Raw genomic sequence first — 27,733 nt, 5'->3', positions numbered from 1 at the left:
TTACTTCAGATATGGGATCTTCAAGGAAAGACTAAAATAAAGCTGTAGACTTGTTTTTAAAAATTGTTTTCTCTCATTTTATTGGAGGCGGAAGGTAAGACACACATTTCACTTTTCTCACAAACCTGGCCACCCTTCAGTATCTACAAAGTACTTCCTGTTCCTTCTCGAAAAGCAAGAACTACATCCATTGTACATGTTAGAAACAGTTATTTAAAAAAAATAGAAATAAAAATGTACAACATACACTTGATATATATAATATAATTTTTTGCTCTTTTTTACAGAGGTAAAAATACTAAGCATAAAAAATGGGTCTAATTCAATACAGGGAGTTGTTTCTTAAATTTTTTAATTTAAATACACAAGGAGATAATGAGGATGCGTTCAGGCACTTGTAAATGGCTCTGCATGTGAGAACACACTCAAACACCAAACAAGATGGAGGTAAAAGATGACATGCTGACACACATACGCACACTCTTTCCAATCTGATTGGCCCCTGTCCCTGATCGATCATCAAAAGGATCTGAATCTACTCAGAAGGTGTCCATATGTCATAGCATATTCAGCTGATCCCAGTAGCTTTGGATCAAGGAGCAGAAAAGGATGAGCAGATCTGGAATAAACGCCAACACACACACACACACACACACACACCAACAACATACAAACTGGTACACAGGACAGGATGTATGACAAAGATACCACTGGGGAAGGAAAAAGGACATCCTCAGGCATTCTGTACTTCGACTACAGTAAGTGACATTTCCTTGGCAAAACAATCAGTGATGGATGTTTGTTTCCAGAATTTCACGTTTTTCAGACTCCTGATCTTTTCCGATGGGATCCTGCTGATGTCCTGCGTCTCTTTATTTTTAAAAATCTCATTGTGTTTGCGTTCTGATCCTCAATGCTGCCATCACCCAGGCTTAGATGAATCATCCAGCACCGGAGTGGTTGTACATTTAGTGTTGTGCTCTTATTGTGAAGGCGTGATGGGCCAGCTGCAGCATAACAAAGCACGACAACTGAACTGACTATAACGTTTTTTGTTCTTTTTGAAATGTAGTCATGCCATATTCAAGCATCTGACTTTACGCTCTTTGTGCTTAGGATGATACAACAGATCTGGGATTGAGGGGAACAAGTGCTGTAAGACTGAGAAGAACAGCACATACATGTGTCACATGTGGTTTCAGCAAGTTAATCTCTGGATTAAAACACCACATTCTGCCCTTAAGGGAATAGTTTGACATTTTGGAAAGTTGTAATTAAAGCACAACACCTTAAATGTATGTTTTATAACCATCAGAGCCACCAAGAAAGAGTCTGACACACAACTATCTGTAAAACTTGCTGATTTTACATTGAACGTTTTGTATGGATTCAACTTAGACCCTCTGATGGATGGTTTCTGGTGCCTTCTAAGACAGCCAGACAGTCCGATTCTACTGCTTCCAGTGTTTACGCAAAGCTAAGCTAACCACATCCCACATCTCGGTTACATTTTTATTTATTACACAGACATCAACGCTATTGCACGTCTTATCTGTGTGTGCTTCCTAAAATGTCAAACTTTTCTTTACAATTTTATAAATCAGACTCATCACATTGCTGAACTGACATACATACAGAAAAAAACACAAACCCAAAAACCCACAAGTCCCATGTTTTTAAAAGTCAGCATTAATGTTTTACCTTCATTCATTTGTTTTGGTTTTTTTTTGGAGTGATTTTGGATGTTTTCAATAGAGTTGTACGAGTTTGGCCTTTGCTTTTGCACATAAATGACAGGCGGGGGAGAGGTGATTGTACTTCGCAGGCAAACTAAAGTCCATAGTTTACACGCTCTTTTTTTTAAAGAGTTTCTTTTTTATTACAAAAATAGCTTAAATGGAGATTCAAAGAGTATGTGGTGAGGCTTGATTGAGCCATAACCAAGCTCACACTTTTCGTTATAGCAGACATCTTAAAAGAGACGAGTGAGACTCCACATTTTAAGGCATATGGGCACCAATTTAAACGGTATCGGATTGATTTCTCAGTCCTTGATGTAACACGGACCGCTGGCTAAGGTTCTGCAAAGAACAAGAAAAAGAAATCACACTACTCCAAGTGCTCTGTAAGTAAAAATGAGCCAAAATCTGACTGGAATAAGACTCAGTGGGTTCCCGGTTCAGGCGATTTTAGGCACTGTTTGAAATAATGTTTGAAAGGAGCAGGGGCGGATGCTAGCGTGACTTGAAGCACCGTCTCATTCAGTGAATGAATCATAGCCCAGCACCCTTTTGATGGTGGATCAATTTAAGAGAGAAAAATAAATAGAATGAAAGCTTGAATCTTTGGGATATTAGACGAAGATTAAGATGAGTACCACGTTTGCTTCGGTGAACAAAGAAGACGTTGATGGTGGAGGGCTATGTAGACTATATACATGAGCTTTACTATAAGCTGCAGTACAGACAACAAAAGGCCTAGGTGCACAAGCATGCACATATACCATCAACGCACACACACGCGCGCACACACAAACACACATGCGCAAAGAGATGTAGTGTTTGATGTCTCGTGTTGCTGGAGTTGAGCTGAGCGGGCCTGATATTGGAATAGAGTATAAACAAAATGGCCACGCGTACATCAAAGGAGAGAATGAAAAACAGGACAAAGAAACAATTCAAGTTCTTTGACGCCGAGTCAGTGTACAAATATAACAATATAAAGTACCTGCATATGTGATACATGACATATAGGTCAGCTATAAAAAAAAAAAAAAAAAAAAGGCCCCCTGAAAAAGAGTGCTCTCTCACTAGAAACAGAGCAAATGGCCACGTGGAGAGCTGAGAGAACTGTCTGCCGTAAGGGGGAGCTTATCTTCCCAGGCCGTTCAGAAAATGCACCAACAGTTTTTTTCTTTTTTGGCTTATTTCAGTGTCTGGAATTTGTAGAGAAACCCAGAGAAAACAAGGCAAGAGAGTAAGCAGCCATGACCACTTGTCCCTTCTGTTCGTTTCCCCATCCTTCCCTTTCCCTGTCCTTGCATTGGGTTTAGGTTTGAGTCGTGTCCCTCTGAGAGGTTTCCAAGCACGGCCGCTCAGCTCAGGGCCTTGTGTCGACTTCCGCAGCAGCCGCATGCAAGCCCTACCCGGTGGCAAGCGTGGAGAGGTGGGTAGAGGCAGAGGCAGGGCGCCACCAAAGACAAGCCAAACAGGGCTAACCAGCGCGTGCCCAGACGGCCTCCCCCGCTACCCTCGCCCCCGTCACAGGAGCAGGGGTCTGAGTAGTCCCCCTCTGGGTCAGACATGCAGTGGTAGAGCATGGTGTCTGCCAGCCACATGCAGCTGACCCGTCGGATGCACGTGCGCACCGGGTCTGGAGCATCCTCGCACCTGCCTCTCCGATTGCTGGAGAGGTAAAAAGCCTCACCGCAGTGCTCACACTGAGCACGCTCCATTCTTTCATCCTTCCGCCCCTTCCCACCATTGGTGGATGAAGAGGAGCTCGGGAGTAGGGAGCGAGGCTGACTGGACACCACAGACGGGAACTGCTGGCGATACGAGACGTTTTGGCCCTTACTGTTTAAGGGTCCAAGGGAGGGATCAGAGTCTGAGGGCGACAGCGCCGGTGCCAGCGGGTACGTGTAGTCGTGCTTCTGCGCCTCTGTCTTGTCAAAGTGGACATTGGGCTCAGGGTCGTCCATGTTGATGAATTTGTCACGGACTGTTGTGTGGCGGTAGTCCTCGTAGCCGGTGAGCCAGGAGCGATCTGAGTGGCGTCCACGATGACGCTCGGTGGGACGCTCCCAGCTGCGCTCCCGAGGGTTGATGCGGACGATTTCCTCGTCCTCGAAGGTGACATGGCGGGGAATCCGAGACAATGGCTAAACAACAAAGACAGTATAATACATAAACAATGCTGGCAGTAATTCACTTATAAAATATATGTATAAAATATGTATGGATACAGCTTAGCCGTGTTTGTCTCACCTGGTCCAAGTAGTAGTGGTCTGAGAGCCGATAGGGATCGTGGCGAAATCCCAGCGGGCACTTGTGTCTCTGGGGAAGGGGCGAGGACTCGAGCGGCTGCAGAGAGGTCTCCAATTTCTGGGAGGAGTTGGATGAGCTGTCTGTGGTATTCTGAGGTGACAAACAAACACAGGATGCAGGCTGAAAAGCTGATTTCTGATTGCACACGTCAAACAAATAGCGAGAGAGGACACCCTGATTGGACAAACAAAAACAGGAAGCCTCCATGCAGCACTGATTGGAAAAACAGGAAGTGTGAGCTCTGTTTCCCAATCCACTTTTGGACTGCTATATGTGAGTTAAGCTTTTACTAACAACATCTGCCACAAAGAATCACTTATGAAAACATTGCAGTAACCATCACACATAAAATCACAATTGAATTAACCACTTTAATTTTTTTAACATATTTTCACAGCAAAAACTCTTGTCTGACTCAGTATGAATATATTGTCTTGTATATTCATATGAACTGGGTATTTGACAATAAAAGTAAAAGTGAATCAGTTAAATCAACATTTTTTAAAATGGCTAAAAAAAAGAAACCTAAGCATTCATGAAGTAAGATCAAGTGACTGATACAAAATATTCCTAAATCCAAAAAAGTGGAAACAGAAGCATCCTTTAAAATGATTTTTTTAAAGTCTGCAGAAAAACTGTACACACACCATATCCAGAGGCTCACCTTTTAAGCCTCTACACTTCATCTCCTTCTCCCCAGTCAACCTGTCCTCCTTTCCTCAATCGCACTTTCTCCACATTCCACCTTTCCTTCTCCCTTTTCCACCTCTCCACGCATGTGTGTGCACATGTGAACAGTATCCCGTCTCCTTTCCGCTAAAGTCTATCAGGGCTCCAGTCCAACTCAAACACTGGCCAGACACAAGACAGTCAGACCGCTGCCGATTTCAGACATGCACAATGGGGGTCAGCCTCTGTTAGCCACCAGCTGATAGGCAAGGACTCCTTTTGTCTAATCATATCAGCATTGTAATATGAGTGCATGTATTGTAGATGTGTTTAGCCCCGGGGCAAAGGGTGCAGGTGTTTCTGTTTGATAAGTTGTGCTTGAAATGTATCCTCTGCATTTTGTCTTGCTTTGAGGAAGAGATGACTGGTCACAAGAAGTCAATGGCAAGACAGATTTTGGCATGTCTTACTTTTTCTTGACCATCTTCTCTTAGCTATCTGTAACATCTGTGAGATTTCCAACCCATGTTTTCCCAGAAATGTGATTTCACAAATTAGATTAGATTTAAAAAAAATTCAAGCTATCCAACTTCTCTTCAACTATTACTGGACAGATATACAAAAAGCTAGATCTGCCTTAGAGAGGTGTGGCTGTAGATGCAAGGAATTTTCTATTAATGGCCGCTACTTTTGTCATTTTGGAGATAAATAAAGTGTACCTGAGCAAAGCAATGAACTCAAAAGTGCTACCGTTGGAGGCGACATTATGTGTATAGGCAATGGTAATGCCTTTGAGCTTACATGCTTATACTAACATGCCAACATGCTAATGATAATATTTCTAACATGTAAAACTCTATGCTTACCACTCCAGCTGTTAGCATGCTGTCCTTACATAATACAGCTAATTGTGCTATTCAATATATTAAAATCTCTGAGTTGCTTACAAACAAACCACAGAAAACAAACACAAAAAGAAACCACACAAACAAACGCCAATCAAGGCAGATAGATGAACTTCTAGAAGGCAAGATAAAGAGAGGTTCACTTCTCATTCAATAACAGAAGTTATGCATTTCATCATCATTAGCACTGAATATCAGAGAAGTCTCTGAATGAAAGGAACAAGGTCGAAAACCAAAAATAAACGGCTGTGATCTTTGGGTCTGAAGTGGAAATCACTTCACAGGCTCAGGAACACTTCAGGTAACATGAGGGAGGCGATTTAAAACCGTCCTGTGCAAAGACATTTTGCACATACTGGGATTTTGGAGGACTCAGAGTAGGAGTAGCTCATTTGGACACCATATCCTCCGGGCTAAGAGGGGAGAGCCTGTTCAGCTTGTTATCAGATCTCAGGACCTGTGATGTTGTGACATTATAAAACTGAGCAACTGAAATTCTGTGGTGACCAAGAATGTGAAAACATTATGCTTTCAAAACTACAGCAAGTGATCCGGGAAAGATGTCTCATCCCGTACTTTGGGAAATATGTGAATGGATTTCTGTACCAACACCTGATAGTTTGTTTTCAAATGAAATGCGAGGTTTTAATGATTTGCAAATTCCACCTTTTTTTGGAAGCTGCTTACATCATCGCTAGAATTTCTAAAAGTATTCCTAAACTTGTTGAAATGGATCCCCCCCCCCCAAAAGAAAATACTTTTATTCCAAATATTTGGCACTCCAATAAGCCTAAATCCAATGCTGCAAACTATTCTGCAGAACTATATGACCCAGATCTGATATTTGTGTGTGTCTGTCTGCTGAAGCTATCCCCATTATATCCTACTCCCCACATGGATACTGCCATGCTGAGAATTTCCCCTTAGCTTTCTTACAAAGCCCTCAGAGCAGCCTGCCAAAAATAACATAACATGCTGCCTCAGCTTTGGGCTCCGCCCCCTGGCGAAGCCATTACTGGGGGAGGAGTTGATATGGTTGAAAACCAGTCTGACTCTGGCCTCCATGGCTGCATCTAATTCAAAACACAGACCAGACTTTCAGCTGCAAGCTCAGACTGCACAAGAGGACAGGGAGACAAAGGGAGGAGTTGAGGGGGAGAGTTTGTATTTCTGGACATCCTCTCTCTATATATTCTGGTCCAAGGCTGGACAGAGGGCATTTCAAGTTATTTTCTGACACAAAACATGCCCCGACTCAAAGCTCAGGAGGATTCATCCTTCAACGGGCCTGTCTCGCTCTCCTGGGATGAGCCCAGAATTGCTTCTATAGCTTTCACTCCCCCTGTTGTGAATGAGCCAAAATAGAGACAGAGAGGGGAGATGTGCTGAAGGGAGGGACAGAGGAAGGGTTAGGTTAAGTTTAGGTTTGGCAAACGAGGAATCATTTAGGGAAGTATGTCCATCCTATCCCCCAAGCCCATCCAACCATCCTCCCCCATCCCTCCAAAGGCTGTAAATTTGCTCCAGCATTTCCCTCTGTCTACGACCGCCTGCCTCACTAACTGCCACCGCCGCCGCTGCTAACTTTAGGAAAGGTCATTAGCACAGAAGAAGAACACAAGCAGCACTAAACCCCTCATGTTCCACCTGTGATTTTACAGTCATGACACTTCGCAACGTTTCTTTAGAAAAGGAGTAACTTTTTGACATGTTTTATAAGCCTGCTGTTATTGTTATATTCATGTTTTGGGGTTTTATATTCCAATATGCTATGCAGCACTCGTCAGGTAGAAAAATACAGAAATGTTAAGAGAGAAATCCTAATAATGGGCAGGGAAGACACAAATCGAGGCAGTAATTGTTTCCCCGAGGTTTCATTCATGAGTCCAGTTGGATCCTGACAATACTCGAGTGACTTTCTGAATGTGTGTGGGGGAATATTCCCTGTATCTTTCATTTTTTTAATATCTGACACAAGCATAAAATTCAGAATTAAACCCAAAACGTAGCCTATTTTTGTTTTTAGATCCACTATGTTTTTTACATCACAAATACAGACTGTGTCCTAGTATTTCCTCTTATGCAGTCGCATGCTATGTGTAGGTCTGCTGGCTGTTTGCTGTAATCTTGTGGCATTTTTCAGCACAAGTTTTAAAAGCAGACATGAGGCAATGCATAATATTTCCTCAGGCAGCCTTTGTTGGTTGCTAGCACGACTCATGTACCAAACAGGGTGAGCCTTGTGCTAAAAAATAGTTTATATTAGGCCGCAAGGGAAATGGAAAAATCGAGGCTATCACACTGTTTTGTTTTATAAGTCAGTGGGGATTTAACTGAAATGGATGTGAGCTTTCTGGGTCTTCATTTGTGGAGAAAAAAAAGTTCAATTTTATGCCACAATACCCATGAATTGCCATGGATTTGTTGCACTTTTAGCCTCTCTGTTAGTGAAAACCCGCTGCTCCATTTCAGGGGAATGCTCCGCCCTCCGACAGTGCTGTAGTCACCCCCCCACTCCTCAAGTGTTTGTATGCATCTCTGTGGCGGCTGTGTGCTCCCAGCAGAGCACCTATTAGTCTTGGCCCGTACAGACAGCTCGAGTCAAAGATGAACCACGAGGCACTTCCTCTCGTAAATCACCGGCCCTGCGCTAAGCTGGGAAACAGCTGCTAACTGCTAGTTTGGTAGCATTTCTCTTTTTCAAATGGGAGAGGGATGGCGCGGGTGGGGGAGGGGTCACCAGGAGAGTGGGAGTTTTTGGGACACAGGAAGCGACCTTGTGACCCTGCCTGCTGGCCCTTGAGTCAGATTACAGGAGGGTGTGTGTGTGTATGTGTGTATACATTTCCTGTACTTTGTAAGGTATAGATGCCCGGCAGCAAATACTCGGTGAAGTCATAAGCAGACATAATTTTTGAATGATGGATAAAATAAATTTGATCAGTGTGCGCTCCACACCAGATCCTAATTCTGCTGCCTCCTTCTCAAGTTATGAAGAGTGGAACTTCTAAGATAGGACTGGGGCAGTCAAGGTAACACACATGGACGTCTACACCTAAAAAGCCATTCAGACTAACATCCGACCTGCATTAAAACAGGGCTTGTAGCTGTGCTGTAAAAGGCGTGTTGTTTAAAGTACTGGATAGACATGAAATGTGATCCAGGAAGTCCAGTTTGAGCGTTTTAACCCCTAATGAATGGCACAGCACTGTGCAACAGCTTATAATGTTCACAACAGCGTTTTATAACTCTACAAAGTTATCACAGCAGCAATTATTTTCTGTTTTGTTGAACGGATAGTTAGGTAAACACAGTGTGTACAAAGTAATCCAGGAATGTGTCCTTTTCAGATGACATTGTGAGAAATGCTGCTGTGTTGACAAAAACCTGGCTCAGCTTTTGCCTTTGAGTAATACCACACAGACCACTGAGGCACACTGCTTCTGTTTACCTCACATGATAGTAGCGAGAGATTAATTTTCAGAGCAGTGAAGTTCTCACACACGACATTAAAAAAGTTTTGCAGTGGCTTGATGTCTGATAAGCTCCAACTCTGCCTGATCTGTAGTACTGAGCAGCTGGCTGCGTCTACGGCCAGTTGTTTTTATTTGGAGCCTTTTGCTGCATGATTTTTATCACTGCCAGGGTGTCGGTTTAGTTTGTTTGTGTTAGCAGGATGACTCAAACGGATACAAGATTTGCATGAACATTTTACCGGAGATCGGGCCTTAAGCATTTGATTTGGATCTTTCCATTCAGAGTTGATGTGTACTTTGCCAGCAGAGAGCCTACAGAGCAACATGGATGACGCTGTGAACTGGGATGAATAATTTTGATGTTCTTTTGGATCTAGTGGTTCAATTGTAGTGGTGACTAGAGCCACAAGGTGTTGGCTTCTTCTTTTCTGTGGTGGAGACTAAAGCTGAGAGCTGTATACAGACATTACAGAGATTTTTATTATGTATGACCAGCGATTATGGTGCTGTGAAGACCTGACATTGTACGGATGATATTATCCGTGTGATCCTGAAGCCCATGTTAGGTAAGCTAGCCGTATTTTGTTACAAAATCTTTACGCATACAACCACACATTCAATCCACTGTGTCCACAACAAACTGAAACTTAGTAATGCTGCCTGCTGTGAGTCAAAAATTGTGACCATCATAGTTATTAATGCAAAATAAAGTGCTTACAGTAAAGACGTCATCGTCACCCAGCTCCCCCTCATTCTGGAGCGCCGTAGAGGAGGTCGTGGACCCTACAGACAGGAAGAAAGACGGGAATAAACTTTATTTCAGGTTGTTTAATTTTTACAAACAACAAAGAATCTTTTGACGTGCTTTGATAACTTCATGGCAATCAACTAGCTCCTGACTTCCTCATCCTGTCCCTTACCAAATTTGTTTTACTTTTAAGGCAATAAACAAACTCTACTTTCAGGTACACGTTCCTCCACATACACGTTCCACACACGTTCCTTCATTCATGTCCTTGCCAAGACTAACTGGTTATACCGGTGGATTGTGTTATGCTTTAAAACTTCAAACCTTGAACCAGCTAGTGAGTGTCTTATTCATTAAGTAGTGTGGTTTCCTTTTTTTTTATGCAGTCGGAAAGACACAAACAATGGTTTAGTCATAACTAGAATGTGGAATTCCTGGAGAAATAGTAGCAAGCTGCTGCAGCTTTTAAAGTTCAGGAGGAGCATGGGATTGAAACAAGAAGTCAGCCTTTAGTGGACTATGGTGGGCACACATACAGCTGTGGTCAGAAGGTTACATACACCCATTATGTACATGAATATGATGGTAATTTTGGGCTTTTTTCCAATGATTAGCATACATATGGCATACATCTTTAATGACTTTAAAAGCAGACACGATAAGTGTATCTAAACTTCTGACCACAGTTGTAGACTGTATATAAAAGATGGACTTAGCCACTACGCTATCACCCATGACCTAGTAAGGTTTGTTATAAAGCACTGAGATGAGCATTTGCTGTCTTATGTTTCTGAAACCAGACCTCGAGAAAACAAAGCAGTGAAGTCTACAAAGACCGTATGCCCACTAAGCATATCTTGCTTTATCCTTCCCAGATAGGTACCATCATCTATAAAACAAATGTCATGTTTTATACAGTAAGACTAGAAACTAGCAAATGAGCCCATTAACCCAACAGCAAACTGTTTACTGATGTCGATTTCCACATAGACTTCTATAAAACGGAAAGGTTTTTTGGAACCACCAGACCGCTCCATGCTAGCCATTAAAAAGAAGGCACTTCAACACTGGCTTCATTTTTCAGATCCACCATTACAGACTGCAGATGGGTTTAAAAAATGTAAGGTTTTTGTCTTAACAATAAAGCCTTTCAGCTTCTGTTTTGGTGTGTTTAATTAGAGATTGAGCATATTTTAGCTCTGGAAGCTTTATAGGTGCTAGGACAGGTCTGTCTCTGTCTTTTCAAAATATTTGAATAGTTATAACTGCAGCACAGTTTACCTTCAGCCAGGTCATCAATTGCCTTTCGAACTCCCCTGTCGAAAGCTCTGGCATCAGCTGGACTCTGGAAGGATAGGCCGCACCTTCTGTCTTCCACCTTCCAATGGTGAAACGTGGGCGTCGCTATGGTGTACACTAGATCCTTCCTCAGCGGGCAATCCAGGATCACCTGTTGATACGACACACACCAACCATTTACAACACGGATCCATTTCTGATCTTTAACAGACACGTTGTTGCCCACATTCATGTATCTGTGTGTGTATTTTACCTGTTTGTCTCGCATTCGTTCACCACGGATGAAGAACTGGGAGCTGGTGGAGCCCAACACAGGTGCCAACTCTGTTGGCAGGAGGCGGCACACCCCTACCCTGCTCAGAGCTCCCCCGTCCTGATTCAGCCACCCACCGCTCGAGTCGTCCCGCGTCATCACCACCGCTTTTACACGTACGATGTAGCTGTCACTGCACAGAAAGGAAGAAAGAAGATATTAGCACAAAGACGACTGCAACGTAAATGTGTTTATATTATAGCAGACAGTAGAGTGGTGATTCCAATAGATGATAAGCTCAGGATCTAATAATTTTTAACCCTTCTATTATGCTCATTAAACTTGAAACATGCTTTAAAATAAAAACATCATCCATTATGTGAGTAGTGTGATTTTGGAGAATTTTGAGGCAGAAAAAAATTCTCCGCAGCTATAAAGTTACACAACTTAATGCTTTAGGTTACTGGGAAACCCCCTCAAAACCTTCACTGCTGTTTTCAGACTTTTTGTAGCTGCAGTCATAGAGGAACCTTAATCATATCAAAGCCGAAGCCAGCAAACTATTCTGTATTTAACAATACAAGCCTAAAATTAGTTTGTCCACAGTCAAACTGAGCTAAGCAAATTAGTGTGTACACTAATATATTGTGAAGTGTAACTGTATCTAAAATAGCATCAGTAAAATTTATAGGCGTTTTATGCCATTTCCATGCAGGTGGACAGCGTATACTGAAAGCAAAAAACACGTCGGAAAGAAAATTCGCCCCTTCTGAAGGAGGCAGAAGGGGCGAATAATCAGATAACTACACAAACGACTAAATTTAACACTGAAACATTTAAAACAAATCTATCTAATCTCTTTATCAGATTCTGGTTTTGCTGCAGTGCAGTCCAGTTTGCTTGAAATGTGGCAACATGTCGAATGACAACCATTTCCTTCCACAGGAAAACCAAAGAAATGTATGAATAGAAGATAACGTAAGGTCAAAGCAAAATTCACATGATTGCAAACCGAAAAATAACAGTAATATTTTCCACACGACACAATAACTCTTTCGATAAGAAAATAACATCTTATCCCAGCTTGTGAAACTTGTGAAAACTGACAATGCTTTTCTTAATGTGCATTAAGAGTTTATTCTAGAGCAGGAATCACACCCTGGCAGACTGTTTGAGGGCGTTGCAAGTCACGACTTTGCCTGGTCCTCGCTGTGCTCAAGTAGGAGGTGTTATACCAGGACAAGTCAGCATTGAATGCACACACACAAACAACCCCAAAGTTTAATGTAAATTTAATATGGTGCTATGTTGTTTTAAAACTTCTGAGAAGAAAATTTTTAAAGTTAAACTGCTGCCATTTTAACATAAAACAGTTCACGTATTTAATAAAATGCTGTTTCAGCCCATTGTCTCCTCACTAACCTCGCCATAAAGCTTATCACTTCTGCTATAAATTTTCCTGGAGTAACCCTGTGATTATTAGTGAAAACATCCCTTATCTTGTCGCTATAGTGGTTGTAAACAACAAGAACTTCCCTATTTTCATATTACATGTCATATCACTTTATTTCGCTACCATCACTATAAATTAAAATAAAATTGCCTACAACAGTTGGGAGATTTGAGTGGATGTAAAGTTTTTGCAAGTCATCAAACAACAGAAAACTTAGGTTCATTATTTGATGTTCATTCACACATGCCTTTCCTCTTCTGTTAAGGTTAGATCCACACATAAAATGGAGATGTTCCGCTTTTGTTTTTGAGAAATACTTCTGGACACGTGAATACAAAGAAAATTATGCCAAGTGCTATGAAAAGCATGCTAAAGCAACAGGTGGTAATAGAACCCTAACCCTATAGAAATGTTTTGTATTTAGAAGCCTACAAACAGTAATGCAGCCCACAGTCTGACCTCAAAAAAGGGAATGAACGTGCACATTTCTGACGTTGGAAGACAGAGACATCTGGAAAGTCTTAACTCTGGAAGGAATTTTTCAAAAGTTCAGTTTTCAGTGACTTAAAATGTTATTTTATGCATAGAAGTAAGACTAAAATGCTTAGAAAAAAACTATGTTTTCTAAAATACCCATGTACATGTGGCAGGGCGTTAGTATGATTGTAAACGGAATTCTTTTTTTAACAAAGGGAAATTTTAGAAATAGTGTATACTTAAAAATTGCTCTCAACTACCTGAGTGATAAATCCACTAGGCACATATATTGTGTGCTCACTTAAAATACAGGATTTTTTATCAACGTGTTGGCGAGTTTTTGCAGACACGTTAGCATCTTGCATGCAAACTGCAAACTGCAGCAATTAGTGTTAATAAAATAAGTCCTGAAATCGCATTTTCTGCTATTTTTTTAAAATTCTTGTTAATAAAAGGGAATTAAAAAAAACATTTTACTAATTACTCGTACAAAATGGCTGCAGCCGAGTTAGAAGTCCCACGTTACCCATGTTATGTCTTTTTTTTCTTTGTGCCTAAATCGGAAATGGAGTCGTCTGCACCATTTATATGAGACAACATTGGATTGGAGCCACAAGTTATACAAGCTGACAGATAATACAGTTTATTCTATAAGAAGTACAAAGCAGATGACAAAAACTGAAACCGGAGACAATACACCGCAGGCTGATAGTAAAATACATGGTATTCATATGTGTAAACATGACAGCCACCACTGTACGTGTACACAATGGACATGGTTGCAATCCACATGCATGTACCCATGTATGAACTATTGATGCTGTGCTGTGTGTGCGTACATGTGTGTTTGTGTACGCGTGTGGGGGAGAAGCATGAAGAGATAATGACAAACATAAAAAGAGAGTGATGAAGTGAGGGAGGGAGGATGAGTGGGAGTGAATGAGAGAAGCGTTGTTATATAATTAGCTAACAGTACTGAGGACTCAATGCACACACACACACACACACCTACACACACAGGTGGCAAAACTGGTTCACCAGCTCCCACCCACACACATTCATAAAACCGACTGAATGACAGACTGACTGGGTGACAGCAGTCAAACTGCACAAACAGAAAAGCAACCAGAGATTCACCCCCAACTCCTGAGCTTTTGTTTCCATTCAGAAATTTAAGGTTACTTGAATTAGAAACTCAAAGACACTACTCAAAATCTACTTAGCAAGGAATATTACTCAGTGTGAAGCATTAAAGATTTAGTGTTGTTATTGGCCCTGTGATGGACTGGCGATCTGTCCAGTATGTATGGCCTCTTTCTGTCAGCTGGGATATGATCCAGCCCCACTGCAATACTAATTAGGTATGTGGTTAGAAAGTAGACAGATGCACATGTGTTGTTTCTGGCTATAGCAATGCACTCTGTAGGCAGATATTATTCATCTGCTATGTCAAGCCACAACAGGCGTAGGTAAAAATTATTATTTTAACTCTACTTTACCGTGTGGAAAAATTAAGTAGCAACAAAGGAAATAAAAATGAAATCTAAAAATAGAAATGGTGGTGTACTTATTTAACAAATGAAGCTTACTATTAATCATGGACAAAAAAAAAGACAAGATTGATTTCAAAGGTCAGACAGGCGGTAATATAGTTTTACATCTATATGGTTGATGATAAAATACAGTTAACAAGCAGATTATGGTATGTTTGTAGTGTCAAATGTGTCTGCAAAAGGGAAACAACTAAGGATACAGAGCAGAACCACCTGACAACCACTGCTCATAAGACAAAAATATATGCGTATCTATTTTTTCCAGTTAAATTGCTTTTCAATTGCTTATCTGTTTTAAACATTTATCTATAATTATCTGAGTACAAGGTATCTACTGCTTACCCACTTACTGCTTAAATGGGTCATTTTTACCCATTTAACCACTGGCTACTGCAGAAGTAACACTGGAGCATTTGCACCCCTGGTTAGGAACGACTAAGCTATTTTGGTTCATTGACATAATTTCTGCTCTTAAACTGAAAAATGTTTTAAAAAATCCACACTCTGCTTTTACATGAAAGTACCACAGTGGTTCAACATGACTCAAACACATGTATGACATATTCCCATACAGAACCACACATCCAGGCCACCCACATACAGAAATAACACCAAATTCTGTACTATATAAGCACATGTGCTTTAAGACACACGATACCAGCTATCAGCTCTCTGAGATGAACTTGTCACATTTTGGGCTGTCTTGTGACCCATGTTTAGAGCCCCGTCTGCCGACAGGCCCTATAATCTGTGGCGGGGACACACAGACAACCACAACCAGCAGCTACACACTACTTTAATACACTTGGAATGGCCACACATTCTGACACACACATACATTTGGGAACTGTGAATCTAATTCTGTCCACACGAATGTTGCAAGAGGTACTGATGCTGAAAAAGGATTGCAACACCCATTTTGAGAAAAGGTACAGTACCGTGCAAAAGTCTTGTGCCATCCTTCATTTCTTTAGGAGCCTGAGTTTCGTGTAATTTTTTAAAGTGGCCTTAAGCAATATTTCCCCAGGCTTCCTTTGGACAGTCACTGCTTTTTCTCTTATTTTCACTCCAGCACTCATACTTGACCATTTTCAAAGGAATATTCTTTTGTTTGTTAGGTCAGTTAACACTGATTCAAGCACCTAACTCTAGGAATGAATGTTGAATAATTTAGTTTCTACACATATAGAAAGCTTAGCAAGGCACCAAGTTTTAAAATGTACATTTAAGCTTTTTGTTACTAGCAGCCTGCACAAAAATACATTATTTGCTCCTGTTTTTTAGCTGAATCTATGAAAATTGCCCAATATAACACAGTTTGACAGGCGTAAAGTAATACTTTTGCACCAACAATGTGCTGCAGAAAAACCTTTTGGATGACATATCTGGACATGGTGCGTCGACTGTCCTTAAAAAACTTGCGGAAACTGCAGAATTTCTCTTGAAATTGATGAATCCAAATTTGAACTTTTTTTGTTCAAATTACCAGAAGAGTGGAATAACAGTGAGTGTCTACGGACATTTGTAAAATACGGCTGAAGCTGTGGCTCTTGAGAATTTTGTACAGTACTATAGTTTGTACACTATTTATAATCACCAATTAAAGAGGAATTCACATACGGTACACAGCATCTCTATTTCTAAAATATGATTGTCTAATATTTGGGGGGTTTGTGATCTCAAGCTTTAAGTTGAGACTGCAAACACGTTTCAAAGTCTCTTTGGGTGGGATAAGGGTACAGTTTATTGCATCAGAAAATGACTTGGTTTAGAAGAAAGACTTGGTGAGCTCACCTACCTGTTGATAAGGAAATCATGCATCACATCCGTTTCTAATTTAATATGAAACTTCAGGTCAAAGGTTCAAGGTGTGTCTGGCTTCCATTTCTTAAGAAAAACAGCACTGCAGTTGCCAGCCAATTGCTTTTGTTTGCTTTGCAGTACAGCCTGACAATACCTCACAGCGCCAGATTCAGCAGCTTGGCATGCAATCATACCAACAGGTTCATTGAGCTCATGGTAGCCATTACCTTAACAGAAATTTAAAAAATCCAGGCTGGAGCACAGTCCTGTTTCAAAAAACCTGGGATGTTGTGTAAAATATAAATAAAATATTTAATGTAATATAGTCAAATTGTTAAAAGTGAATATTTTTAGATGGTTTTTAGTCAAATGTGAGAGGTTTACACAATCTGAAGAGAAACAAGATTGTGTTTCCCAATGCTTTACCAAAATGTTACACCACCTCTTCATTTACGAATACTTAACTAACATCCTCACCTGTTAAAGGCTCAACAGTTTTGGGTCTTTGTCATTTTTAAGTGTATAATAAAATCCACTAAATGTTTTAAATGGCTCATAAATTTGGAGTCCAGACAGGCCAGTACTTTGCACTCTAACTATGGAGCCATGCTGTTGTTAGATGTGCAGAATGTAGTTTGGCATTAAAGGACTTCCTGGGCAAAGCCAACTTTCAGCATGAATGGTGCTCTCACAGATGTGCTCGTTACCAACGCAGTGCACCCTAATGCAAGCTCCACACCAATATCTTGGAATTTGTAATCTGTGCTGATAACATGCAGCATGGTCTCTCATCTCTTTAGCCTGGAGGTAAAGATTTTACCCCTAATATTTTCACAAAGAAATTGACACTTAACAAGCAAGCTGTAAACACAAAACTGACTCGTTATAAGATTCACTCTCAGTTTAGCTCCGTTTTGGTCTCCACCTTCTGTGATGACAACTAAAACAAGTGTAAAGTTGCTACTGGAAACCAAAGCAACCAGCTGGCATAAGGCTCCGTAACAGTTAGTAGTGTAAATATAAAGACATGAAAATGCAAATGTCTCCCTATCCAATGGCACTGTGTACACGTGGTTCAGATATTACTGCCAAATCTTTAGAAATGATGTAAACAAACAAACAGAAAACCAGAGTCCTTACAGAAACACCTTCCTTTCATTTAAATTAACACACATTTGTTGCATTAGCTAGAACTCCAGGTCCACTCTAAAAGTCTAAACAATTCAGCGTAACATGAACTTGTAAGAACAGTCTCTCCGGTTCAAGTGCTTCATTGCATTAATCATTCTGTTCTTTTTATTTTTATGCCTGCTCCACACCTTATAAGCGAGTCAGCATAATAAGGAAATGTTATGTGGGTGGAGTACACACCTGTTGAGTGAAAACTATTTATTGCACTGTCATTGTTATTTGCCTTTATGTCTCAACTGTTTTTAATTCCACATTTTGCCTACACTTGCTGTTGAACCACAAAAACACTGAATACACTTTTAGATTATACACTGTTAAAAGTACTCCACAGATAGCTGAACCCCGACAATACTTGACGTCGTCTGTGTGTAACAATATTGCAATAAAACAGTGAAAGGGGGTCGGAAGTGCACTGGTTATCAGGCCTGGAATCCAACTCATCTTTGACAGATAAAAAGGCCAGTGAGGGCAGCCCAACCATGTGTGATAACAGTGGCTATACTTCCTCTGATAAGGAGTAGCTGGCCGCGCCTCTGCCCGATCAACAGAACACATACACACACCCACGTCTCTATGTACATCTGAACACACCACACATGCTCCCTGTGTCAGGAAGTGACAAAAAGGTCCATCAGAATAAGGGTTGCTTTATTGTACTGAATGCTTACAGTGTTTCACACTTCAGCCTCAGTAATGGCTGTAAGTAAGGTCACATATAGAGCAGAGCTGATTAAATATTTCTTAAATGTTTGGACTTGATGTTTTCTTTTTCACATCACTGTAACTTTGAAACTTGTGAGTTCCTTCACTCATGTTCAGACCAAACATATGTGAATATATGTTAGTTTACTTCAGAGTGACCACAAATGAAGTCATAAGAGTGGTTAGAGATCAGCTTTAGAGATCAGTAAAATGTTATTAAGTCATAACATATGCACTACATATGAGTTGTTCTTATATGTGCAAAAATGACTGAACTGAACAAAGGTGAACATTGGGTCATTTAGATTTATTATTTAAGCTAACGGTTGTGGTTCACAAGAACGTAGAGCTTAGGGCACAAGGGTTGTGGTGGCAACCCTGAACTCCAGTTATCTTCAACTCACAAGCCTCACTTCCACTGTGCACTCTTTCACCAACAAAAATTCACACAATGAAACAAAAAGACAAAGTAAACTCTCCAAGTTCTAAGTGAAAAAAAAAAAAAAAAAATCTAACCAGAAAACAGCAATGCCCCTCTCTGCTTTCTCTCATTTTGTGATAAGGTTGCAGGCTATCAGTGTACCTAGTCTTCATATGCATGATAATTTCTGTGCAAAGGTGCAAGCATGGACTTCATGTGTGTAGCAGTTAGAACTGCCACACACATAATGCTGACATGAAGCTATAGCAAAAAAAAAGTAATATGTGGAGCATGAGGTGGACTGTTAGATTGGCAGGGCGTCAGCGGTAATGTGAGCTTTGTACCAGACTGTTGTAGTGAGGACAGAGCACACCCACAGTCTTGAGATTTGAGTAATGACTGAAAGAGAAGGTTGGAAATACAAGTAGTCAACATGCTGGGCCTTACAGATGGGGTAAGGAGCTCAGAGCTTATACTCACTGTGTCAAAAGGACCATGTTAAGGCCGTTCAGGCATATGGCTAGGGCACTTCCCTTTGGAGGGTTTGTGGACCTACCCACCTGGAAGCAGACTCGAACTACATGCAGATCCTGCTGGAGAGATTACATCTCTCATCTGGCCTGAAAAATCTCAAGATCCTCCAGGAGGAACTAAACAATGTTTTTGGGCAGGGGGACATCTAGAATATCCTGCTTGACCTGCTGCTGATGTAACCTGGTTTTAGATAAGCACAACATAACAGATGGATGAACTCATTACTGTGAAAATTGCAAAAGATGACATAATATTCATTTAATGCAATAACTGGAGAAAAATAAATGTGAATATCCGGTTCATCGTACAACTAGTGAAGTTCATTGCTTATTGGCTATATGCTAGGTTGAGCATATAGAGCCTCGTTATGTTTAACTTATTAATTATTTCATGTTTTAATAATCTAACCAGGATATGTGACAAACAGCTTCTGTGGAGTGGTGTGTATTGTGAAAGAGAGAAGAAACTGATCAAATGCGTGGGCAAAAATGTGTGCTGCTATCAAAGTCTTGGTAACACAACTCCTAGTGTCTTACAAGGCAGCTTGCTACCATTGGCGAGTAGCATGTACATTAATTAGAGGCTCGCTATAATGCACACTGGGTAAAAACAATATGGAAATAGATTTATGAAGCCCAAACAGTATGGGGAGTTATCTTACAATGTTGTTCTTTCCTGTTCTGGCTTTCATTCAGAGGGCAATAGAGTGGGGGTTGGGGGGTTGGGTGAAGAGAGTTCATTCACAATTATTGACACCGGAGGCTCCTCAGGGGAAGTTTGATCAGCTTTCTGTCAATCAGCTGTTGTTATATGGAGCAGTCACATGTTTGGGCAGCACAAGACTCGAACTGCCAGTGTGAATGAGTGTGAATGGGTCAACTGACATCAGAGAGGTCACCAATATTCAGAGAAGTGTTAAAGGAAAACATCCCATTTCCAAATGACCAGTTAGAACATGAGCGCTGAGCTATTCAGTGTTTCCAGCATTGTGTTTGTACGCCAAGAGAAAGCCATCGGTGCGAAGGTGACTCTGCAGCAGCAGACATGAACTTTACTGAAATAAAGCTGATTCTAAACCTCTAAACCTCTTAAAGGCGACTAAACCAATTCAAGACTCTTTACCAGATATCCGCTTAGGCTCCGTTAAAACCTGACACTTTGGGGCACCCGTTAAGTGATGGGTGAAAGGAGGGGGGAAACTATTTTAATCGTCTCTACATCTGTGATCTACATACACCACTGTGCCAACCTTGGTCTTTTAATCAGGTAGATGCTCACGTCTAAATTGTCAGATGTCAATGGTTTATCTTGTGATTGGTCTGCCTGTGGCGCTACTCCAGGGCATTAAAGAAACGGAAAGTTATTTGCATAATAAACAGCAGGACATGTGTTCTCTTTAGGCTTCGTTTAAATATACTTATTTTTACAGCTACACGTGACGGCTGAAATCTTTCAAGATGCTGTTTGGGATTAACCAACCTTAGCGTTTCTCTTTTTCATGGGCGTAGGAATACTTTTCATTTTATCTTCAAACATCTGGTTTGAAACTATGTGAAATGAAAGTGAATCTCACAAAGTGTGGTGGAAGTTTTTTCACAATTAAAAACCAGTTTGCTAAGCTAAGGTCAGCAAAGGTGAATAAACGAGAGATTGTCTTGTACATACTCCAAGAGAGGATCTATTTTTCTGATTTTGAATTAAATGTTTTTATTTGATTGTAACTCTGCTAGAGAAACACTTCAATACAATCCTTATTCAGTTAGATAACTTATGTTTGAAATGGTTTATTGCAGTAGAAAAACAAAGTCCGAACTTGGGCTCCAGGCTTCGCGTTCCCTGCAGATATGACACACACGGAAATTAGTGAGCGATGAGTAAACATCCCCCTGGATCCCCCAGGTGGATGCTGGGGTGGTGGAGGGGTTGAAAAAGCAGGCAGAAATGCACTGACATGTCTGCAGGAGAAGCGGAAAATACTTCCACTCAAATAGACCACCACATTGGGGTAGTTGTGTTTGGTGCATGATGTAAGGAGAGAAAGGTGGGTTGCATTGCCTCATGCACACTCGAGCTGCGTGCATGAGGCAGTACAGCTCGAGTTTCCTGTCTGAACTAGCTCCCAGGCTTCGCTTCATTTATCGTATACCGGGCTTTGGCACAGCCCCTCAGTTCATCCTCTGAAACAACCTGTTTTAGCCAGCTTTATTTTAACTGGGTGCTGCTCGCAAACAAAAGATTTGAAGAGTGAGTGGGTGGCGCTCTTGTGCTCACAGCCTCAGATGACTAACTTGACATAATACATAGCCAAGGGCAGAAAAAACTGTCTGAAACCTAGAGTTTCACAATTACTTGTACATATGATGATCTCATTATTTGAAAAACTGGGTATGATTAATTTGAATGGGCAACATTAAGGAAAAGTAGAGTAGGTTCCCTTTAAACTTGCAAAATAAAGTCTTCGGTGGTGATATCAGTAAGTGTAAAAAAGTAATCAAAGCACACTCTCATTTTATCTAACACACTTGTATTATTTTTAGCCATCATACAAGAAGAAAATAAGGCACTGGTAGACGAAAAGCTAAATTATAAATGCCAACGGGATTGAGATTAATAATCAGCCAGGATAACAGAAAACCCACAGTACAGTTTTATTTATCTACAAAATAACAGATTGCATGCATGCAAAGTGCACTGTTTGTGTTGATTTAAGTAAATTATTCGAGTAATGAAATGCCAAACCAAACTAAGCACGAACGTAAAGTGGTTATTGACGAAATGGAAGTTCACGGGGTTCACACACTGAGAAGAGTGTTTGCAGTAACCCAATGGATTTTTTTACATGTGGTGTGACAAGCGAAAAACACACAGTGGAGTGAATGAAAACTTGAGCTATTATAATCTTGGTCATCTAGTCAGCTGATGAGCAGAGATTAGTAAAAAAACAGACAAACAATCCGGCTCCATTGTTTAGTCTCTCGATATAAACAGCTCGGGCCATTATATAAAGGCTCCGGATAGCAACCAGTGATGAGCTGCTCTGTAAAACACAGGAAACACTGTGAAAAGGGATCTGTTCCACATGATGTGTGCATATGTGTGTGCGTGCAGAGGGAGTACAGACTGAAAGAAGAAATGCAAAAGGTCTGTAAAGGAAGTTATTATGTTAATTATGTGTATCCACATATGTGGACTTGATATTTACCCAGATATGAACCTAAATAAACTGCTGCTGTACTAACAATGATACTCAAAGTACTGCATCTGTCTTGCAGGTTGGTTAATACAAACAGAATTTCTTATTTTAGGATATTATCGTGTTTCTGCTGTTCTAACATAGCATAAAAGAGAAGCTGCTAAACAAGCCCATCTGAGTTTCTTTCCCACCACTGGGTCGTTCGGTCTATGCATGCTTCCCAGACTGTTTTGTTATATTTATGTACTCTTGTTACAGTATATGAAAACACTGTATACATGAAAGACCAGTTAGCCATCTACAATGCAAGTTTGACAGTAGAATGCGTTCGAGCATGCTAAAATACCAACAGAAAAATTTCCAAATGAAAGAAACAAACAAACAGAGCCTTGCTAGGCAATGCAAAGTGACTCCCAACACATGGAGGCAAAGTCTCATGTTTGAGTTTTGCCCTCGCTGCAATAAATCTTGCAACACATTCGGAGAACTTTTTGATGTGCTGTGATCTTACTGGTAAATGACGGATACAGTGTGAAACAACCCTTGCAAGCATTCCTGAAGTGACATACAGGAGCTTTTCCACTTAAAAGAGCAGAAAAAGTTCATATTAGGTGGCAGGTAGACTGGATGGCACAAACACATTAAGGTTACGTCTGAACTAGGAACATTTTATAGTTGAAGTTACAAAAAGATCCTAGTTTGTGTTAAATATACCCTTTCACTATGTTCATCATGTTAAAATTAATTGGCAACCTCTGAGGGTAAAAATATGGAAGTCTGTTTCCAACACTAAAAAAAGAAATAAAAAGTAAAATTGTGAGTTATGTATGTCAAAATGTCAACTTACAGGCAGAAATTACTTGAAATTGGGAAAATACCTAACTCAAAATTTCAACTTATTTTTAACTTTTTTTAGTGGCAAAAGCAACCTTCCATGAATAATAACAATCATATAGCATCTTTAGAGAAACCCAAGGTCAACTTACACACAAAAGACAAAGGCTTCAACAACAGCTCAAATAAAAGTGTCAAAACAGCCCTGTAGTTCCTTGAAAGGCCACAGGGCAAACTAACTAGAAATGTGAGTCAGTCGAGGTGTTAAAATGTTGAACTTTACAGCAGGACTTTAAAGCAAGAGCTTTCTTAAACAGCTTGCACAAACTACCTAGCTGAGAGCGTTGTCGTTTATTGAATTACAAAACAAGAGACAAGGCCAGCTGAGGTAACATGTACAGCCAACAAACTAAGTTTCATAACAGTGTAAGCAGTATTTCTTTAACATAATGTGCACTTGTTACAAAAGTGAAGCTCCAAAATGACCAAGTACGGTTCATACTTGCACTAATGAAACGTGCTAGTGGGGACACCTCTTATGGTTTATCTTAACCTTAGCTTTACTCTGTTTTTGGCGATGAACTTTGCCCTAAAACTCCTGTCGGGTTAATTATACTCTATTATGTCGAATGCTGCTAATGGAGAAAAGCATTATGTGCGAGGAATGGAACAATCCTGCTGGGGGAACGTGCAGGCCTGCTAACGCCTGGGTTTGTCAATTGATGAGTGCTTTTATTCAGGGATTATATTTCGATGCTACGTTGACCTTCTCTGAATGTCACTGGACATCTCCTGTCTAATACTGACTGTGCACATGCTGACCCTGCAGCAGCTCACATTAGATCAATACGTCCTCGGCTCGTGTTGTGACTCTCGGTGCAGGGGAGAGCTTCTACTTCTATAAAAGGTAATAAATGTCCCCAGAAGGACGGTGCAAAAGAGGGACATCCTCCAAAGAGGATAGTGACATTATAGTTTAAGGTATGCAGTCAACAAAAGATCCTCTCAAAAACTATGTGTGTGCGCTTCTAAACACAATGCCTGCTGATAGTAGGCTGACACATGGGCATGTGACCATCTCCATAGCATGGATCAACAAAGACAAGCTAAAGACGCACAATAAAACTGAAGCTGTAAAAGAAGCAGTGAGAAAAGCTACACTGCTGCACAACATAACATAAAAAGGTGTGTCTTATTTCCTGACACACCTGTAATCCCACAAAAGGTGTAATTTCTGATAAGAAAACCACAACACGCAAAGTTGCAGATAATAACAGCCGACCACTTCCTTCCAGTAACTGGACAATAAAAACTTTTATGAGGCCACACAGCCGAGTGGTTCACATTAAAAAACAATACAAAAAGAGATTTTGTACAATGCAGAATAAAGTAATTACTGCAACAAAAAATCAATTAGAGAAAGATGTGGATTAAAAAAAACCTTGGCCTGTTACTGGTGATTTTATTTGACTATATTTCTATTTAGATACAAACATATGGACTGCGATGGCAAATCTGCAGCTGTCAGATGTTTCCAGACAGTCTAACTCAGTCCAAAAGAAAATAATTAAATAAAACCAAAAGATAAATTGAAATCTGGCAGCCAAAAGTTCATACATTAAAACCACCTGATGTTTATTGTGCAATACTGTGGCTCTTTGAGTGTTCCTCTAACCGATCCTGAGCAGTGTTTTTGCCATGCGGTGGCGTCTATTTTCACTTTTGTAAAGTCTTTGCCACTAAAAAAATTATTATTTGTAAATATTATTGCATTTAGAAACTTATATAGGCCAGTTTTAATGACTGCAAGAACTTTAACTGATCTTTTTGGCCATTTTAGTGTAAAATAATGAATCATAAGAACATAAAAAAGGCCTCTTTTGCCAATTGATAGTCAATCAGCCATGGTTCTTTTGAGTGCTTTTCCCATCACACCATGAGAACGCTGTTTATCAGAAACACATGACTCAGAACAAGGCCATAAAGATACAGTTAGCACAGATGTTAATACAGGAAATGCAGAGTTTCAGAAGGCAGGCAAGACAGCAAAGCGTGGTTTGATTTCTTGGTTGCATCTAACACCCGACCACCACCCCAAATGTGTGTCTGGCAACATATGACAAGCAGAGACAAAGGCTTGGTCGCAGTCCCTGCTTCTTTCAAACCCTGGGACCGGGAACAGACACATAGACGCTGGCTTCGTAGAGCAGAGTACGGCCGGCAGGCATGAATGGGGACGCGCTGAAGGTTAGAGGGCTTTTATGAATGAGCCGGCGTCACGCCACCGCAGCGCAAACATCCCCTCCGGTGCCCTTCGCCCTTCCACCCCCCCCCCAACAGATTTGCAAGGCAGGCATTCCCATCGAGCACAGCCCCGTGTAGACTGACAGAGACAGACGCTGACGATACGGCTAGGCTAACAGAGCTGTAAAAATGCAAACAGGAGCCAGTAAATTAAATGGTTTGGCAGGCCTGCTCGTATGTCTGTACATATGGGGTCTTTTTTTTTCCTGACAAGGCTGCAGGATTGAAAAAAAAGAACAGACTATATAACCCATATTTGTTTGTTTTAACTGGCGCTCTGCAGCCTACACAGTGTAAAGGTAGCACAATACATATTAATCTGCTGTTAAGCAAATTCTAAGCGTCAACCGCTTGAGTACAGGCCGATCGGTGCCACACACGAACGTATCTGTGGGCCTAAGCACTGAACAGCTCTGTATAAGCTACAGTTCGCAGAAGAAAAAGCACAATCCCCGCGTGTGCATGTCAAACACAACTTCGCCAGTTTCCAGTTTAGGAAAAACGGACCAGTCTCTCTTCTTTCTTTTTTTTTTTAAGGCTGAGTCGACGCTTACGATCGCTATTTTTTATGAATGGAGCGTGGTAGGCTATGCAAATGAGGGCGATTGAGAAAGAGATGGCGGATGAGGCATATCGGATATCTCACATCCTGTGAGACTTCCCCTTCGGTTAGAGACAAACACACAGATGTGACTAAAAAACAAAGCGAAAATGACCCTGCGATCGCCGCTCAGTGTTTTTTTTGTTTTGTTTGTTTCTCCCGAGCTACGCACAAACAAAAGGTTCGCGAGCTCGCCGCCGCGCGTGTATTTATAAAAGGTGTAACTTCTGGGCGTGCTGGAGTTTCTAAGTTACGCTGCAACAGGGGCCTGCTCTCTCGCTTCAGATCCTTTCAGAAAATGTTTCCGACCCACCCACGCTTATTCCCCTCCTCCTCCTCCCACTCCCCTCTCCTTTCTCTCTTGCCTTCCCAAGCCTGGAGTCTACACCGAGGTGGGGGCCCTAAAAAACCCTCTTCGACAGCACTGTCAATGCATTGCTTCACAGCAGCATCAAACAGCAAATCCAACCAATTGAGCGTAATAATAATAATAATAAAAAGAATAATATTAATAAAAAGCATACACCATGAACTGATCTGCACAGAATGCACATTCCATCAAGTTGCTCCAATCACCTCTAACTTGTAGTCACGGAGGGAAGCAAGGGGGGAAAAGACAGAAAAGAGAGAGCGGCAGACATATAGAGAAATCTTTTGAGTCCCAGTACTTACTCGTTTGGGTGTGTTTCTTCTATCATTTTCTCGTTTCACCTCAGGTAATGTACCACGGCGGTTGCATACTTTTCACTTGTCATTCTTTCACCGTGGCTCCTCCGATTCTGTCTCCAATTCCGCATAAATCCCCCCTGCGCCTTTGTGCGAGTGTCGGCTCTTTGCTTGCCTTCGACTGGCTGCGCCTCCGTCTTCTTTACCCCTAAAATTTTCCTCTTTTACCCCCGGAGCCACCCTCTTTCTTCTGGATCGCGAATGCCCGCTTTACTATAACTTTAACACACCATCACCTAGCATGAACGGACAATTTTGTAGCTTAATCCAGCTCCGGTCTTCTATTACCCCCCCCTCCCTGCCCAAACACACACACACTCACTCACTCACACTCGCACGCACGCACGCACTCTCTCTCTCTCACACACACGGGCGCACAGGGCACACACTCCGTTTTTAAGTCCTAAGGCGCATGTTTTCACCGACGACTCCGGTTCCAGTTGTGCGTAAAAAGCGCGTCGTCGCTGCTGTTACCGAGGGGTGGCCCCGCTAGAGCCCCATCTCTCTCTACTCCATGTTGGATTGCAGGCGGCCGAGAAGCTCCA

At 41.2% G+C, this 27,733-nt stretch overlaps 1 protein-coding gene across 1 annotated transcript; it reads right to left on the bottom strand.

Annotated features, from left to right (window-relative positions):
- Window positions 1–53: 53 nt before the first annotated feature.
- LOC116324829 (sprouty-related, EVH1 domain-containing protein 2) lies at window positions 54–27,733 on the bottom strand. The gene is made up of 6 exons (XM_031745594.2): window positions 27,135–27,733; window positions 11,397–11,589; window positions 11,126–11,294; window positions 9,815–9,879; window positions 3,987–4,136; window positions 54–3,880 (listed from the first exon to the last, which is right to left on the bottom strand). The coding sequence occupies exons 1-6, from the start codon at window positions 27,158–27,160 to the stop codon at window positions 3,095–3,097; spliced, it is 1,389 nt and encodes a 462-aa protein (XP_031601454.1). The 5' UTR covers window positions 27,161–27,733; the 3' UTR covers window positions 54–3,094.

Source organism: Oreochromis aureus, linkage group 13, assembly GCF_013358895.1.
Source record: "Oreochromis aureus strain Israel breed Guangdong linkage group 13, ZZ_aureus, whole genome shotgun sequence".
Taxonomy (NCBI): Eukaryota; Metazoa; Chordata; class Actinopteri; order Cichliformes; family Cichlidae; genus Oreochromis; species Oreochromis aureus.
This window is presented reverse-complemented; position numbering and strand designations above follow the sequence as displayed.